We start from the raw sequence: 19,465 nt of genomic DNA, 5'->3' as shown, positions 1-19,465 counted from the left end.
ATATCCCCTTAGTTGTGTAAACAGTGAGAATCCAGAGTGAACAAGACTGGCTACTGATTTTATATATAGCCCCAAACTTCTTCTTAGTCTTTCTTTCTTTTGCTAAGGGAACTCAGGCCTGGCTTCTCACAATCACCCCAGGTGGTTGCCTCCTGCCTTGAATATATCCAAATGAGAGAGTCATACAGCCTCAACAGCCCATATACATTTCCTGTATGGGACTCAGAAACCCGCCCTCCCCTTCTAATCTTGGGTGCCTGTTTCTGGCCTCTTCAAACCCCACCCCCCTCCTGCCCTAAGCAGTATTCAACAAAGATGTTCCTTGGAGTCCTCACTTTCTAGCAGGAGCTTTGAACCAATCCAAGATTACTCCAGAAGAAATAAACCCACCAAACCCTGAATGCTGGATCAAGGATCCAGGCAGAAAAAGATGCAGTTGGAAACTCTCTGGACTGTGCTGGGATTCTGTCTTCTCTCAGGTGAGTAAGGTGGTGTGAAGGAAGGCCAGGGGAGGCACACAGGCATGTCTAACAATGGGCACCAACTTCTCTGACCCACTCACAAGAAGCGAAGAATAACATGTTTGAGAGAGACAGAGGCAAGGTGGAAAATTAAATCTTGAGGCTCCAGATGTCAAGAAACAGAAATAACCATGTTCCAGGTGCCTGGGGAATAGGGTCTATTCAGAGAGAAAAAGAAGCAGGGATTGAAATGATCCTGTCCAGAAAGCAAAAAGGATTAGATGCCCTTAAGAAAATACTTCAAAAAAAAATACCTCTTTCACCCTCAGAAAACTCTTTCAGCACCTCAATGGCCTCATAAGTTAGCACAAAAGAGCTTTACTTAGCCATCACTAGACTTTATTCTTGAAGGTCCAACTAGATTTGGTCCAATGTTACACTGGAAGAGCCAGATGTTGGGGTAAGACCCTGACTCCACACTCTAGAATATTTTTAATGTTTATGAGATGAAGCCTGAGACAAAATGGCTGATTCAGCTCAGAGGCCTAGATAAGGCTCTACACTCTCACAGAAAGGGCTTCTATCTGAGAGCCTCAGCAAATAGCCTTACTTTTCTGATCTAGCCTCAAAGGGTTGCCAGGAGGTAAGGTAAGATTCCTCTATGGAATCTGCAGAGTATTTTCCCAGAGGTGTATGAGGTAAACGATCTTTCTGCATATTTCAGGAGAGGAGGGAGCCACAGTGACCAGAACCTCCCAGAGCACACTGCCAAGTAGTCTGGCATCATGGGGCTATGCCCAGCCTGCTTTTAGGTGGTTTCTGGTGTCCAAGGAGAGAGACAGACCCAAATACAGAAAATCTTTAGGAAGCAAGTGCTGGAGGGATTAGTCATGCAGTTATTGCAAGTCATTCCTGAGCATGTGAACCAGGGAGGCCCAGTGGAAACCAAAAAGTAGTTTTTCTTCACCACTCCTGACACACAGGACCAAACGACAATAAATTTATTCTAATTAATTTAACTTATAGTTCATGTTTCAACTAAATTCAATTCAGCAACTATATATTAGGCACTAATATTGCAAATTCTAGTGATGCAACAGCAAAAATGATAGTCCCTGCCCTCAGGGACCTTATATTCTACTGGGTGGAAACATCACGTAAACATAAAAATAAATTTAAAATAAGAACAATCTATTATCAAGAGGTGGGAGACATGAACAATTGGTAGAATCAAAGAAAACTTTCATGGAATTACTTTGTATTCATTTTATATATACTTGTATGAGTACATGCCTTTTCTCCTAATCAAATGTATGATCTTTGAAGGTAGAAACTAATCCATCCTTTCTTTTCATTCTCTAGCATAATTCCTGGTACATAACAGATACTTAAAATACTTATTGATTGATTGGAGGGTGGGGGTTAGATAACTATCATTATCCCTGTTTGCAGATGAGACAGTGGAGGCCCAGAGATGTGAAATAAATTTCTCATCATCACACAGCTAGTAAGTAATTAAAATGCATTTCAGCCTTTGCCATAGACAGAAAACAAGTGGAAGAAATGGGCCATCAGTGAAGTAATAGCTTGTGCTAAAGGATGAATCACAATGTTTGTGCCCCACCATGAATCCAAGTGGGAGCCACTGAATATTGCTTTCAAAAGAGGTTTGGTTTTCCACCCAGCCAGAGAACAATTTTCAAAATGGAGGCTGTGGTTTTAGACTCTCTTTGATGTTTCTCTAACTTCCAAAGAGCTAGACTTAGACTTGTTTCCATTCCCTTGGCCCCACTTCTTCACTTTTACTTTGCCTCATGGTATGTTTTTAAGTTTAACATGAAACACCTCCTGGTACAGTCCCATTCTTGGGATGACCAAAGGCTCTTAGGCCACAGGGGCCTTTGGGGTAATGTCTTAGTGTCTATCGGGGGAAAATATCTGTTTTCCAATAGTGAGGAGGTAAAAGATTTGACTTCAGAAGTCCTTAATGGGTTTGACTGGAGGATAACGCTCCGTTTCTATTACAATGCCAACCACTTACAGAGTTTGCTCATTTTTTTCTCTCCATTTTCTTTTCTAGCCTGTGTCTGGGGGCAAGACTTGGATAACGGTAAGGCAATCTTTCCTTCATCTTATGGTGGCACAACATTATTCTCACCACTGGGCATCCCGAGGAGAGAGATCACCAGTGATATTCCTCTACAGCCTTACTTTCCCTTTACCTACAAACTAAGAGACATTTATGACCCAGAAAATGAAAACACAAGAAAATATAGAGTCTTAACTATTCTGAAGGAAAGAATTGAGTCTCTTAAGTGGAATTGAGTGTTTCTGTATTTATCTGTGAGTGTTTTGTTGTGGGACATTTGAATAGACTCCTATCATATGTATCTCTCTGTGTAAGCATATTTGTGATCCTGTCCAGTTACTCCAATGTGTGATTGGAGTATGTTTGTGTCTTTGTGCATGCGTATATGCCATATCACCTGAAGTCTCCATTGGGTTTTTGTAGATGTTTGTTTCCAGGTAAACCTCAGTTTTCCTTTGTGCATATTTGTATACCATAATATGTATGCTTGTACTCAAATGTTTGCAGCCTGAGTACTCTGTTGTGTGTGTTTGTGCTTGTGTGCTTGCAGTCACATCTTGACTACTCCATCTGGGAGTTTAGGTATTTGCACATCAGCCAAATGCACACATGACATAGAGTGAGCGAACTAACTGTCCTAGTCACCCTGGGACTCCTCCACTGTCATCTTCCCTTCAATCCAATTCAATCAAAATGGTTGAATACCTTGTGTGCGTGGATAGAGCCACTGCAACCACTGCTTTTGCTGTCTTGTGTTAATGTTGCACTTTCCAAACAGCTATGTTGTTCTGATTGCGCTCACAAGAGATCTTCTGTACATGGCTACTAAATGATTTTCCAATAATCCAAGGATGGACACGGTTTTTCATATAGAGCAGGCACAGAAGGGTGGAAATTGGAAGGAGAATAAGAGGGATCCCCAAGCCACAGGAATAATAGGTTTGGGATATTGATAGGAAAGTTTACTAATGGTCTCCTTATTGTTTCTTTTTTGGCCAATGTCCCACCTTATAAGATTTTCACTTTGCTAATTTTTTAAAATTATGAAACAAAGTGGTCACATAAAATGAATCTTAGTGATTCCAATAAGCCATAGACATAATGACTATTAATGCAAAAACTTTTTAATGGGATCCATAGAGAATGCACCTGTATTTCTTGTTAATGTAAGAAACCTATCCTTCCTCAAGAGTTTTATAGCATATTTCATCAAGCATGCTGTGTGGAGATGTGTGTGTCAGTGGAGAGACAGACAGACAGAGAGACAGTGAGAGACAAAGACAGAGACAGAGAGTCTGAGTCCTTATGTTAATTAATGTATATGGTAGCAGAGCAGATACAGATGCATGGATTTGTTTACATGGATTTAGTTATTTTGTTTGGTTACATAGCTAGTAAGTTTCAGAAGAAGAATTTCAACCTACATCTTTACAATTCAAAGGTTGGCCCTCTATCCACTATATCATGCTCCCTTTTTGAGATAAACTATTTATAAGTTATACTTACATGTTATAAGTAATAATTTATAACAGTAAGAAGCATCATTTTTCACTTTTTATTAAATCAGTTCCCAATTATCAGGTGAATTATCCCCACTGAGAACATTTTGCTTGCCTTAGCTACAGACCCAAGTGACTGCAGTAGAGTGTCCCATGGGATCCAATGTCCTTCCTTGGGAGTAGGGCCAAAGTCCCCAAATTGGATCAGGGGATTATTTCAGCTGCCCATACTAGTACTCCCTTTCATTAGGACAGATAAATAAGAGGTGACTGTATTCAGGGACCATACAAACCCAAACCACTTTTTAACACAACATTCATCAGCCGTTGTGCTAGTAGATCTGTCTTGCTACGACTGAGAATGTGTTGAGTACAGGAATAAGTACACCCAAGCTGGTTGTATGGTCCTTGAACGTCAGGATTGTTTCATTCTTTGTACGATAGGCCCAGCTCCTAGCATAGTGGCTAACAGGCCCAGCTCCTAGCATAGTGGCTAACAAACGCTTATTGATTGATTGGATTGCATTGGTGAAATCACCAGTGGATAATTACACAAAGAATGCTGTACAGAATAAGAGAATATGGACTTGATCTCCACTATGAGGAATTGAATTAATTGAATAGTACAACTTCCTGAGAACAAGGATGTTAACTTTGGAGCCAGAAGAGACTTTGAAGATCATCTAATCCAGGTGTTGTTAACCCAGGGTCTACAGATAGATTTTAAGGCATGTGGGGGGGGGAGAAGAGAGGTTGTGTCTGTGAACTTGGATAGGAAAAATGTATCTCTATTTCGATATAATTAGTTTCTCTTTCAATCCTATGTATTTTATTTTATGCATTTAAAAATATTATTTTAAGGAGAGGTCCATAGGCTTTGCCAGATTGCCAAAGGGGTCCATGACACATAAAGATTAAGTACCCCTGATCTAATTTAAACCCCTCCCCCCTGCCATTTTACAGATAAGAAAAATGAAGCCCAGGATGTGATTTGTGCAAAATCAAGAGCTCGTCTCAATCCCTTAGGAAATATCAATGAGTTAAACCCAAGAAGAGGTGTTTAGGAAAGATTGTAGAATCTTTTATCTTTAAGAACAGATTTTTCCTATCTCTGAAATGGTTTGTATATGGTCTTACCTAAAAGCAGAGGAGTGGACTGGAAGACTCAGGTGTTTGTGTCCTGTTAGCTCTCTGAACACACACTTGTAGAAGAATGCTTTGAGTGTTTCTGCATGACCAAGAGTATGCGTGTATATGTACCTTGTAAAATTTAAACTTGGATCCCTGAAAAAGATCCTACATGCAATACAGTTCTCTGACCCTTTTTGCTTTCTTTTTTTTTCTTTTCAGATGACAAGAACTACGGTGAGTTGATTATGACCCACAGAACCTGGTTTTTCTCCATTCTTTCAGAGAGAGGTTAAAATGTCTTTGTAGCTTTGAGATGGAAATGTCCTGGGAGGCTTTAGCAGTAAAAAATATGCAGTGGCATTCAATTATTATTACTACAAATAATAACATCTGACATTTATATAGTGCTTTTATAATTTATATAGCACTTCCACATGATCCTTACCACAACCCTGTGAGGTTATCTTAGGCATTATTATCCCCACTTAACGGAAGAAGAAATGGAGTTCCAAAGAGAGACAAAGAAGTTGCCCACATCTGCTCAAGACAAGTTTGCCAAGCACCAAGCCTGAGTATGTGGCAGCCTCAGAATTTGAACTCAGATCTTCATCTAGCATTCTTCACTGTATGGCAACTGCCTCCTCAGTTCTATTGAGTGAAATGAATATGCATTTAATAAACACATCAAGGACCTCAAGAAGGACCAGGATTCATCTGAGGAAGATTCCTGGAGTTATTAAATGATTTACAAACTTTAAAGAGCAACATAAATGGACTTAGAATTGGACGTCACAGACGTCATTATTGGCACTGTTTGTCTAGAGTATGACCTAGGGACAAAGGAGGGAATAAACAGATTAAGGCAGAGAAACCTGATGAACCTGTCAGCCAGGCTTACCTGACTAATCCCCATTTCTCAGAACTGTAAATAGCACAGGGTGAATAGGGCTTGACTCCAGAGTGGCCTCGTGGAGTCTAAGTATATACAGAGTAGTATGCTTCCTATCCCAAAGGATGACCTCCAGTCTCCATCCCTGCACCTCACCTCACAGGGCTCTGCTGGACCACTCTGCACAACCACCTCAGTTCACTACCCATAGAGTTCTGTGGCCATTGCACCTGTCTCCCAGGGCCCACCTTCCATGGTGGGTAGGAAAGCTCTATGAGGGGGGAGGAAATCCGCCACTCTCTCTCCCAACAGAACTGCACCAACTGTCAGACTGCCCTCTGTGCTGAGGCTATTCCCTCGCCCCCCCAGTTGAATTTGCCCCAGGTGCTAGGATTTTTAGTTATGGCTATACCATATCTGTTGGGCTATAAATTGGGGGCTCTGGGCAGGGAGACTTTTCTTTGCCACATCCTACTTTAATTATCCCCTCATTCCCCAGTGACATATCATATATCTTTAAACCTAGGGATATATTTAAAAGGGGTCCTTGGCACCTCTCCCCCTCCTGCCTCATATCTCATACTGAATATTCGTTAGTGTTCCCCAGTTTTGCCCTGGGAAGGGAAATCTAAATAGGGATTAACTGATGAGCTGCAGCCCTGCTTTACTGTTGTTAGCAGTGTGCCTTAGATTTGACCTTTGTCTCTATTTCCAACCTTCCTTTTCTCTCACCTCTTTACTGTTATCCAGAATTTGGAGTCTACATTTCAGGAACCGAAGTGACACTGACCTGCCCCGAGACAACGGATGAGGCGATAACATGGAAGAAAAACAACATTCCATTAAAAGGCGTGGACACCCATATACTCACCCTAAAAGAATCAGAGACCGAATATAGCGGCCACTTCCATTGTAAAAGAAAATCGTCAGAAGATCAAGAAGGCTATTTTCTCTACCTGAAAACAAGAGGTAACAAGGATCAGAAAACCAGGCGCTGGGACAGAACCCCTCAAAGCCTTGCCTGAAACCCCCAGCTGCTCTCTCTCCACAATTGCACTAAGTCCTCTTGAGTTGGAGAATGTGCTCGAGCCAGCTTAAACAGACTCTCCAGAGCTGATTGTTAAATTATCATTGTGAGCATTTACACCTCATAAATTGGCAAACATTACAAATCAAGGCTTAATCTATTGCTCTATTAATTATCTAGATTTAAGAAAGTGATGGAGGAAATGTTAATAATTCAGATTAAGCTTAAAAGTATGTTGGATATATTTCCCTGCCCCAACCCCCAACCCTGAAAGCAAGTTGTTAAACATTTACCAGCTTGCCTCTGACCCTCTTGCTTCTACAAAATGTCAGTACTTTAGTAATTAACCTAGATTACTTCCAATGTCCCTTATAGCACTAAACTTCTGATTCTACCATATCACCTCTAAACTAGCAAGGAGGAACTGTGGAGTAGTGAATAGAGAAATGATCTGATGTGACCCTGGCCAAGTCACTTAACCCCAATTGCTTCACCAAAAAAAAAAAAAAAAAAAAAAAAAAAAAAAAATGATCTGGGAACAGGAGGCCTGGCCTGTGCTGACTAGATTTAAATGCCATTTCATAACCATGTGACCTTGGGGCAAGTCAGCTATACTTTCTGGGGATGAGAAATGAAGAGGTTGGACCTGATTTAACATTCCAGATTTAACCCTCTGTGATTCTGGGTTCTATTTGTGTATGCATGTCTTTTTTAGATGCTCTCTGTAGCAAACTCTTCTGTGTCACTTGCTTTCTCATACCCAAACCCAGGGTACTTATCAATAAATATCACCCTCTGAGAATGAGGATGAGAATGATTCAACAAGAGGACATTCAGATGAGGCCCCAAACCTACCCTGTTAGAGGGTAAGCGTTCTGGTCACAGCAAAGTATGGAGAAAATCATCCTTTCTTTTCTCCTTTGCCTTTTCTATTTCCTTTCCTTTCCTCTCCTCCTTTCTTTCCATCCCCCCAAATCAATCTCCCCCTGACATCTTAATTCCCTCTTTGCCCCTCTAGTGTGTGATGGTTGCGTGGAGGTGGAGGTGCTGACCGTGGCTGGGATTGTCATTGCTGATATCTTTGTCACTCTGGGAGTACTGCTCCTGGTGTATTACTGGAGCAAAGGGCGAAAAGCCAAGGCCAAGCCTGTTGGTCGAGGAGGAGGTGCTGGTGGCAGGACCAGAGGTAAGAACCTAGAGTAACCATGGAGGGGAAAAGGAGTGTTTTCTTCCTGGCTAGCCTGGAGGAAGCCATAAGAGCAAAGATGGAAGGATGTCTAGAATTGGGAACACAGATTCACTATGACAGCAAGGACTAGGCAAAGTATCCTAGTAACTCAAGTCACTGATGTTTCTTTCCATGCTGGAAAAGTGTGCGTCATCCCGTAGTTATTCCCTTCTCCTAATATCCAGTTGTTCTCTAAGGCAGTTTGATTTACCTCCAAGCTAGAGCAAGAAATCTTTGAATAAAGGACTACTAGACATAAGATCAAGAGAATCCCATCTCTGACACTGTGACACTGAGCAATAGGTTTGACTCAGAACCACAGTTGCCTCATCCATGAAATGGGGGCAATAATAATAATTGTACTATTTTACAGGACTATTTCGAGGAAACTTTTTAAACTTAAAGCACTACATAAATATGGATGTTATTATTACTGCCTTTCCCCTTTTCTTTCCCAGTGAAAAGAAGACTAGAGGATCCTGGGCAGAAGAAAATCCAAAAGGGTGGGAGGAAAATGAAGGGGACCTAAAAAGAGTGAAAAAAGAAAGGGAAAGAAAAAAGACAGCAAGGAGGGGAGGGAGGGATGAATGGTGCTGTCCTCTGTCACTGGCCTGGAAACAATCGAGACACTCTTATGGTGATAAAGGCAGGAGTTTCTTCTTGGTAATAAATCTCTTTCCCTTCCTCTGTATTGTAGGAGCAAACAGGGAGAAGCCTCCACCTGTTCCCAATCCCGATTATGAGGTAATGGGAGAAAGAAGTTCAGTCCTTGGGGTCTAGGCAGGGGAGACAGGGAATTAAGTGAAGGTGCTCATCTAAGCCTGGGGGCTCTGAGTCCCTTTTGCCCGAGGACTGAGAGTTTAGCATAACTTCCCTTGTGACTAGGGAAAGCTTTAAAGCTACCATCCTAGCAAAGAAATGGAAATGTTCTGAGAATATCTCCCTTATTCATTCACATCAACTATGTCATCCCCTTTTCTCAGAATCTAGAATACCTGGGAATTTCTGGCCTCTTCATTTATTGGCAAAGAATATGTAGACAAAGAAACAAGTTTGAGAAAAGAGGTAAATCATTAAGCAGACATAGTGCTATGATGGGCTTTTTCACAACGCTAAAATGGTAGCTCTATAAATGACAAAGAGGGGGCAGCTAGGCGGCAGCTAGGTGGTGCAATGGATAGAGCACCGGCCCTGGAGTCAGGAGGACCTGAGTTCAAATCCTTCCTCAGACATTTGACGTTAGTTGTGTGACCCTGGGCAAGTCACTTAACCCCATTGCCTTAGCCAAAAAATAAATAAATAAATGACAAAGAGGCTTGATGGACTCTTGGAGTTAGGAAGACCTGGGTCCAAGTCAAATAAGAGATCTTAGGGATGTTAGGTCTTCATTTTTTAGAATATGTCTCCCCTGACCTTTATCTATTCTCCACTAATATTCCCATCTCTGCTCCATCCAGCCCATCCGCAAAGGTCAACGGGACCTGTATGCTGGCCTGAATCAGAGAGCCATCTGAGAACTCCTGAAGACCCTTTGCATTTACTGCAGCCCCTATTCTGGAATTTCTACCTTGTGCTCTATCCCCACTCCAGTCTGGGGCATCCCAGAACTACAGGATCCAAAAAGGAAAATGATTTTCTCTCCTAAATGTTGATTCCACTTCTAGAAAAACTGACTCATCTGCCCCCACAGTCTTAACCTCAGCAACGTTCTTCTTGCCCTCCATTCTAATTCCCTGACCATAGGGCATAACTCTTCCCCTAGTGTTGAATTATATTTGTAAGGTACAAAAGGCGTTATCATGGACACCAACCTTAGAGGATCAACCAAAAGCTCTGGAACCTTTGAATCCTTGCTTGTCCCTTTCGTTATACAATGTTTTTGTGGTCTGCTCTACCTTGTTTTCTTTGTCTTGCCTTCCTTTTTCTATTGACAAATTGTCCCAGTACCCCTAGTTCCATCCCTTTCTCCATACCTAGCTTGTCACTCTTCTGGTATTCTCTGGAGCTTGGCATGTGTAATGTCCCCCACATAGGGTCTGGTGCCAGAGTCTTTCCCTCTAGCTTAATCTTGCCTACCTTCTCTGTGAAGTGTCTAGTTGTCATGTAGACTGTGATAACCCAATAAAGTACATTTGAGTTGAAAGAGTTGTTCTTCTTGGAGGAAGCCCTGCTTAAAGACTTCTTTAGCCTTTTGAACATCCTGGCTTCCTTGAGTCTCCAGATCATCATCATAACTGATTACAGATTCAGAGAGCCTGGGTTCAAATCCTATCTGATACTACCTGTGGAAACTTGGGTAACTCACAATCTCTTTGGGGCTTGATTTTCTCATCTTTAAAATGAAGTCATTAGACTATTTGGCCTCTAAAGTCATTTAAACTCTAGCTATGTGATCATGTTTCTATAGTGCTTTAGAGTTTAATATCTTTCCTTACCAAAATTTTGTCAGGTACAATTCATTTTATAGAAAAGGACACTGAAGTCCTGAAAAGCTATACCTGGATTTCTGCAAGGCATTTGACAAAGTCTCTCATGGTATCCTTGTGGAAAAGATATGCATTGAATGATAGTACAGCCAGGCGAATTTAGCTGGATTTGGAATTGATTAAAAGACTGGGGAATGAAATAATAATCAACCCGATGTGAGATCTTTAGCATCATGCATCAAGAATTTGTCTTTGGTTCTTTATCATGTCTCCATTTAGGTGGAGACATAGATGTCATGTTTATCAAATTATAAACTGTATCAAAGCTTTGAGTAATAGCTAATGTATTGGATGACAGACTTTAGATCTAAAAAGATCACAACAGGATAGAGTATAATAAAATTTAATTTAAGAGGTATAAATGTAAAATACTACACTTGGGTTCAGAAAGTCAATTGGACAAGTCCAGGATGGAGGAAGGCATGGTTAGGTACCTCATATCCACTGTCATATAGTTCACAGTAAAGAAGCTTGGGAGTTCTAGTGTACTGGAAGTTCAATATGAGTCAACAGTGTGACATGGCCTTTAAAAAAGTTGATGCAGTTTTAGGCTAAGTTAATAGAAGCATGGCATCTAGAAGTAGAGATAACCCTCCTGCTGTTCTCAGCCCTGATCAGATCATATGAATCATGAGATGAGTTAGAAGGGATCTTAGAGATGATTTGATACAACTGCCTCATCTTATAGATGAGGCAACTGAGGCCCAGAGAGTTTAAAGTCACTGGCCTATGGTATCACATATGGTATGGGACTCAAATCAGGGTTTTCTGACCCCAAATCAGTGCTTTTACTGTATTTAGTTCTGGGTGTCACATTTCAGAAAGAACATTGAAGAGCTTGAGAACATCCAAAGATGGACCACAGGATGATCACACGGGGCTAAAAACCACACCATCTAGGGATTAGTTGAAGGAAATGACTTGGGTGGGAATCAGAGGAACATAAGTTTAAAGCTTAAAGAAACCAACTTTTCTATTTTATAGATGAGGGTATGGGGCCCCAGAGAAGATGTGCTTTACCCAAAGTTGCGCAGTGACAGAGCTGGGATTTGAACACAAATCCACTAACTTTAAATCTACTTGTATAATGCTGATGTCATCGATATCTTCAACTATCTGAAGGGCTTTCAGGAGAAAGAGACCTACAGCATGATCTTCCTGGCCCCAGAGGAATAAGCTAAAAGCAATGGATGGGAGGCACAGAGGGGAAGATTTCAGCTCCATTTAACAATTAGAGCTATCCCAAAGTAAAATGGGCTGTCTCATAAGTTAATGAGCCAGGGGCAGCTAGGTGGCACAGTGGATAGCGTACTAGCCCTGAAGTCAGGGGGACCTGAGTTCAAATCCGGCCTCAGACCAAACACTTGACACTTACTAGCTGTGTGACCATGGGCAAGTCACTTAACCCCAATTGCCTAAAAAGAAAAAAGAAAAAGAAAAATACAAGTCATTTAACCCCAATTACCTTACCAAAAAAAAAATAGTTAATGAGCCCTCTCTTCCTAGAAGACTTTAATAGGTGGCAAGAGAACCACTTTTTGGAGATAAGGTCGCTGGTTCAATTACAGGTTTAGGCTAGAAGAACCCTGGGGCCCCTTCCAGTTCTGAGGGTTTGTGAGTCTATTATGACTTGTTCAAAGCCTCAGAGCTAGAAAGTGGTGGAGCTTGTGCTCAAATCCAGCTCTTTCCCCACTGCCCCATGTGGCCTCTTGTCGTAAAACTCCCAATCATGATTGGATAAAGCTACTGTTTGTTATCACATCTGAAGGGCAATTGGTTGACTTTTTCAGGCTCAGTTTTAAAAAGGGGCAGGGTTTTAGGGACCAAAAGTTTCCTATAGGTGAAAGTAACACCTGCTTATAAATGATGGGAAAAAAGCTGAGGGATTCAGATCACAGAGTCACCAAGTGGACAGAAAGCACAGGAAAAGGATAAGACAGAGCCAAACGCATGGAAGGCGACGCGGAGGGATGAAATGAAAAAGGCAGAGGGACTCTGGGGTTCTCACAACACAAGGACAGGCAACAAACACTTATTACAAGACCCTTCACAAAAATCTCACTAATGACAACCGATCAGAGGCTCTAGAGGGGGCCAGAGCTGGAATGGGGCTCCTCTCTTCCGCAGAGGAAGCAGCAGCCTCAGAGCTAGAGCAAGGCTGAGGTTAGATGGGGCAGGATGTGGGCTGCTGATCTTTGGGAGAAAATGGGTGTGAGAAAAGCAGAGCAACAGCAACAGCCTGCCCTTGAGAGCAAAGAGTACATTGGGGGAAGTGGGTGTCTTTTCTCGCTCTCCCCAGATTATATCATGCTTAGCAGAGGGAAGGAGGACTGAAGTCTCCCTGTCATATTCACCGGGCTGCCCAAGATTCTGTCTCCATCATTCTCTTCCTGTCCTGTCAAATTCTCACCGCTGACAGAGTCCTATCGTACCCACAACAGAGTGGTTTATGACTGTGGCTGCAGTTGAAAAGACCAGTGCCTGATCAGTAGACGAGTGGTCCTTGATGTCATACACACTTTTTCCATTGTGGCTATCAATAATATTTTCCCCTAACCGATCATAATTGCATCTTTCAAAGGTTCAAGGCAAACTTCTCCACGCCCTGTATCTAACTGCTGCCCACTACTCCAGGCAGTAGTATGGTATTGTTTGCAGCTGTGCTTCAGGGCCCCTTAAAGCTTTTCTTCTTATTTTAACCCTTCTTCTTCCAAACTGTGGTTGCTTGGCTTAGCAGCATGAGAAGTGCAGTGGTAGGTGTTGTAGGGGCTTAAAAAAAGGAAAAACACAAAATTCTTGCCCATGATAAAGCTATAATGCAGCTGGAGAGACAGGATATATGAATCTGAAAAAATAAGCAAATAAATAAATAAAAGAAGGATAACAATTCAAGAGATGCCACGTCTATAGTAATATTAATAATAACTACACAACAGTGCTTCCTAGTAGGTAGTTGGAATCAGATGAGGAGCATAGATGATGAGCGTTAAAGGATTTCAGACCACTGAACGAATGAAAAAGCATTTGTACTGTGTGCCAAGCCCTGTGCTAAGCACTGGGGAAGCAGATACAAAAATATAATAGGTGATAGAGGGTTAAGTCTGAGGAACAATCAGGCAACCAAATCAAACCAAAGGGTTCTCACCTGCCTAAGGTGTCCAGATAAGTAGATAATCTCAACACCTTTTTCTCTGTAAGAGAGTGGTGACTTAAAACTACTCCTGGAAGGACCTCAGCCAGGTTCACTCCTACTGCCACCAGACTACAGAATCAGAGGAGCTGGAAGGAATCTTAGATATCATCTAGTCCAATGCTCTAAATTTATAGATGAGGAAAACTGAAAGCCAGAGAGGGGAAGTGATTTGCCCAAGGTCACATGGATAGATAATAAGTGGCAGAATGAGAATTTGAATCCAAGCCCTTTAACTCCAAGTCTAGTGTTCTTTCCATTAAACCATGCTGCTTTCCTTACTACTACTACTACTGCGATACTAGCGGCAAATAATGGTTCTATCTTCCTCTTCTTCCTCAAGTGTCTCATGCCTCACTTTATACCCTGGCCATCTTCTGCCTATCCATTCTGCCATGGTTCTCTCCAGCCAGAGACCGTTCTCTGTGGGACTTTTAACCTTTTCACCTCTGAAACTCCATCCACTGGAATTATCATCCTCCTACTAGGACTATTATCTTCACTTCCTTCCCCCCATATCACTTTTTAGCTTTGGAAATAAAATCAAATTGGTATTGCCATTGCTACTGGAAAATATATGCCAATATACTCCCCTATTCCTCCATTCACCATCTCTGTGACTTTCCAAGCCAAACCCCCCTCTCTGGCTACCACTTCTCTCTATGTCATTTCTCCTCTTTTATCCAGAAATGGTCCAAAGGAGAACAACTCTGATTATTCTTCTTGTTTTTTAATTTTCTTCAACAATCATCCACAAACTCAAATATTTCAGTATATAAAGAAAAGCAAAGAATGGAACTATATATGAAACAATGAACTGTTGTGTGTAATTTGTTTATTTTAAAAGTATTAAATTTAACAAGGTATTAACAAGATTGCCATTTATGTCCTCTTGTGAACTTATTTTGGTTTTCCTCTGAATATTTTAATGTTTTATTGATATTCTTTTATTTCTTTTTTATGTATCTATCACTACCCACCTATTCACCACTCCCTTCCCTTCCACCAAAATACAAGCACCCCTTCCCCATAACAAATAAGTATAATCAATATTTATACCATGTATCGCATTGACCGTGATACATGTCTCAAGAAGGAGATATTTTCACAACTACAGACAGGAGCAGAATTCTTTACTAAACAGGGGATAAAGGTAATCAAAAGTGACAAAATGGATAATTTTAATTACATAAAATTGAAAAGCTTTTACACAAACAGAATCAATAGTTAGAATTAGAAGTGAAACAGTTACCTGGGGGGAAAAACCTTTACAACAAATTTCTCTTATAAAGATTTAATATTCAAGATATATTGATATAAATGTAAGAGAAAAAAAGCCATTCCCCAATGAACAAATAAATGGTCAAAGGATATGAAACACAGGTATCAGAAGGGGTTGTTTAAAGTCATAGAAACAAATTTCTATACCACTATTAATAAGAAAAAATGTAAATTAAAGCAATTCTGAGGTTCTACCCCATAAATATATTAACAAAGCTGACAAAAGATGAAACTGGCAATTGTTGAAGGAGCAGGTGGAGGACAGGCACATTTGTGTCCTGCTGGTAGAGCTGTGAATTGGTCCAACCATTCTAGAAAGCAATTTGGAACTATACTCAAAAAAGCAGCTAAATTGTGCATACTGTTTAACTCAGCTATCCCAATACTAGTCATGTATTCCAAAGAGGTTCAAAAGAGAAGGAAAGAACTGATATGTGCAAAAATATTTGTGAACAGCACCCTTGATTGAAGCAAAGAACCAGAAACAGAATAGGTATTGGCTGACCAAACTGTTTCATATGAATGTGATGGTACTATATTGCCAGATTCTTGCTAAGGTGGCTGCCTGAATGGGAGGCAGGCTACCAAATTCCCACATACTTCAGAAAAACTCAAGTTCCCAGCAGACTAGATAATGCTCAAGAAATCTAACAAGAAACTATGGTAAGTGATATCTTCCTCTCCTGAACTGCAAAAAAATCAGCCAGTCCCCCACACCAAAGCAAAAACCAGCACAGAGTAGCCTCTCAGCTCAACCAGGATCAACCAGGAGCACATATAGCTTACAATACTCTGTGTCTGAATGTAGTAAGAACCAACAACTACCCTGAAAAACCCTGTGGGTGGAAACCTTTGAAACACCAGAAAGCAACAGCTGGCAGCCATCAGCATGAAATCAGACTAGCATAGTACAACAGCACTCAAACTGGGACACTCCAGTGGCAGACACTGAGGTCCCTAACACTGAGACACCAATGAGAACTCTGATGATCCAGGGGAGCTGAACTCCAGTGCAAGAATATAGGGGACCCTGGGTATGATCAAGTAGAGATGACCACACATGAGCACATCACAGGCCAGAGACAGGATCTGGCAAAATTCCTGTTTCATGAATGAAAGCTGGAAAGATGAATAAATCAAAGAAAACATCATCATTGAATATCATAAATTGCAAATCAGATTCTATAACAATTGCAATCAGACACTCAAAGGAAAAAATAGATTTTCCACCAGCATATGAATATCTAGAAGAAATGAAGCAACAGATAAAAAAACATTAAAATGAAGTAAAAACTCCTGAGGAGATAATTGAGAGAAGAGTAAGTAGCTTAGAAGAAAAAGTGGTAAACATTATCCAAGAAATGGAATCTCTAAAAACTAGAATAGACCAAATGGTAAATGAATGACTCCATGAGACAGCAAGATATTAAAACAAAATCAGGATAGAAAAAAAAAAAACAGAAGAAAATGCAAGCTATCTGACATCAAAAATTACTGAACCAGAAAATAAGTGAAAGATTAAAATTTCATTAGACTTCCTGAAAACCATGATTTGTTTTTTAAAGCCTAGACAATATATTTCAAGAAAACATCAGTGAAAACTGCCTAGATCTATTAGAAGCAGAGGGCATTGTAAAGACAGTAAGAATCCACTGATAATCTTCTAAAAGGAACCCCCAAAGGAAAAGTCCCAGGAATGCCATAGCCAAAATCCAGAAATCTCAAGTCAAAGAAAAATCTTACAAGCATCCAAAAAGAAGCAGTTTGTGTGCCAAAGAACTATAGTCAGGATCACACAAAATCTAGCAACTTCCACTAAAAAAATAGAGGAAATCTTTCAATACAGTCTTCTCAAGGGCAAAAGATAATAGGCTCTCAACCAAGGTAACAACTTATCCTGAAAAGTTGAATAAGTTTAATGAATAATAGCAGGACTTCTTAACTCGGAGTTCATGAACTTCTTTAAAAATATATTTTATAACTATTTTAATGCAATTAGTTTCCTATGTGATGCTATGTATTTTATTGTATGCATTTAATAATATTCTGAGAAGGGGTCCAAAAGTTTCATCACTGGCCTCCTCATGACACCAAAAAGGTTTAGCATCCCTGTCCTACAAGGGGAAAAAATGGATCTTTAATGGGAATTTTCAGGTATTTCTGATTTTAAAAAAAAGACTAGAACTGAGTAGGAACTTTGAAATACAAATACAAGAGTCCAGGGAAACTTAGAAAGATAAATTTATTTGAGTAATTGAAAGGAGCTTTATGATGATGCTGTACTAACATTCTAATTAAAGGAAAAAAAATAGTATCCCTTCAAAACCTTATTTTTTTCGAAGAAAAACAGAGGGGGAGGAGATTGGTTTTGCACCGAGGGTTTGAACTGGAGAAAGAGAAATAAAGGTAAAAGGAATATACTAAAGTAGAAAGGAGAGAGAAGAAGATGGAACCTGTCGCTTCTTATTATTGGGGCGTATGAAAAGAAAAGTGTGCAAACATGAAGGAAGGAGCAGAGGGAGTGAGCGTAAGATGAAGCTCACTCTTACCTGAAATAGACAAGGGAGGATTGAACACACATAGTTTAGTATTGAAATACATCAGACTCAACAGGAACAGGGAATTAGGAGGGATTTGAGTTTAAGAGGAAGAATCATTCCTTGGAGGACATAGTCCCAAGCAAAACAAACTTCTTGATCCTGAAGTGAGGGAGGGAGGTGGGAATTAAAAGGTCAAAGAGGGAGAAAAAAACTAGAGGCTAAGGGAGTGCCTAAGATCTCCTCTTAGACAATCTAAAATCTGGGGGGGGGGGTGGATAGCTGAACAAATTGTGTATAAATGTAATATTATTGAGCTGTAAGAAATGATGAACCAATGTAGAATGAAGTGAGCAGAACCAAGAAAACAATTTATACAAGGACAACAGTATAAAGAAAAACAATTTAACTCTGATGAAAGCACTGACCAATCACATCTCCAGAGGATCTATAACGAAGCATGTTATCCAACCCTGACAGAAAGATGATGGACACAGAATGTAAAGAGACATACATTTTTGGATGTGGCCATTGTGTAACTTCATTTTGTTTAACCATGCTTATTTGTTACAAGTTGGGTTTCTTTTTTTTCTAACAGGTGGTTAATAAGTGAAGGGTGGTAGGGGAAAAGGGAGTTAGAGCCATTGTAACATTTTTTAAAACACACAAAAGAGAACAGAAGGAAACTTGGAAGAAAGCAGGCAAGTAGGACAGTCTTGAAAGTAAAGTATTTTAAGAATAAAAGTAAGCAGTATAAATAAAGATTCATAGTTTCATAAAGAATCCCTTTTTTTGTTCTGATTGTATAGAAATGTTTTTTTTTTTGGTGTTTAAGTTCAGAATAAGAAATAAATTAATCAATAAAATAGAGCTGTTACCAAGGGAAAAAAACAAAGAAAGAATATTGTGCCATAAGAAATTATGTAAATGAAAGACTGAAGGAGACTTTATATGAACTTACACTGATTAAAGTGAACAGGACCAGGAAAATCATTTTTACAATTACTATACCGACATAAAAGAAAACAACCTATATAAACTTTAGAATTCTGATCAATATAATAACAAATAACTTCAGAACAGATACAAATTTCAGAATAACAAATACTTTGGAAAATTAATGAGAATCATGCTTTCTGGTTCTTGGCAAAAAAAAAAGCGATGGACCAAAAGTCCAGAATGAGGCATATGTTTTCATACAATGCCGGTATGTGAATTTATTTTGCAAGACAATATTTATTTACAATGGTGAGCTTCTATTTGTGAGGGAAAGGGTAGTAGGCTGGTATTACTGATAGTGATGCAAAAATAATAAGAAAAAAAGGAAAAAAGCATCAATGAAACATTTTAAAAATGCACAGAAAGGAGCAGGAGAAAGTTCATACGGGTAAAATAGACAAGTAGGCAGTTTTATTGCTAACGTGTTAAAATTTAATATACACTTAAAAACAAATGATGTAATAGAAATACAGAGTTTTGGATATAATCCTCTTTTTCTATTCTTTGTATATTGAAGTGTTCACGTTTAATAGTGCTTGTTAAATTCATAATAACCAAGAAAGAATTGTTTAAAGGCATGTCTCATTATCCAACTCTAGTCTATCAGTTTTCTGCTAAGAAATGAGTGCCACGATTCATCATCAGTCT

The 19,465-nt window shown here is 39.9% G+C and overlaps 1 protein-coding gene across 1 annotated transcript; it reads left to right on the top strand.

Annotated features, from left to right (window-relative positions):
* The first annotated feature begins 265 nt into the window (after positions 1 to 265).
* Positions 266 to 10,467, top strand: CD3E (CD3e molecule). Its single transcript, XM_027835672.1, has 7 exons — positions 266 to 479; positions 2,542 to 2,571; positions 5,400 to 5,414; positions 6,820 to 7,038; positions 8,115 to 8,282; positions 9,022 to 9,068; positions 9,782 to 10,467. The coding sequence occupies exons 1-7, from the start codon at positions 401 to 403 to the stop codon at positions 9,836 to 9,838; spliced, it is 615 nt and encodes a 204-aa protein (XP_027691473.1). The 5' UTR covers positions 266 to 400; the 3' UTR covers positions 9,839 to 10,467.
* The last annotated feature ends 8,998 nt before the right edge of the window (positions 10,468 to 19,465 follow it).

The sequence above is a fragment of the Vombatus ursinus genome, unplaced genomic scaffold, assembly GCF_900497805.2.
Source record: "Vombatus ursinus unplaced genomic scaffold, bare-nosed wombat genome assembly UNPS02014816.1, whole genome shotgun sequence".
Taxonomy (NCBI): Eukaryota; Metazoa; Chordata; class Mammalia; order Diprotodontia; family Vombatidae; genus Vombatus; species Vombatus ursinus.
The sequence above is the reverse complement of the archived record's forward strand: the minus strand, read 5'-3'. Positions and strand labels throughout refer to the sequence as shown.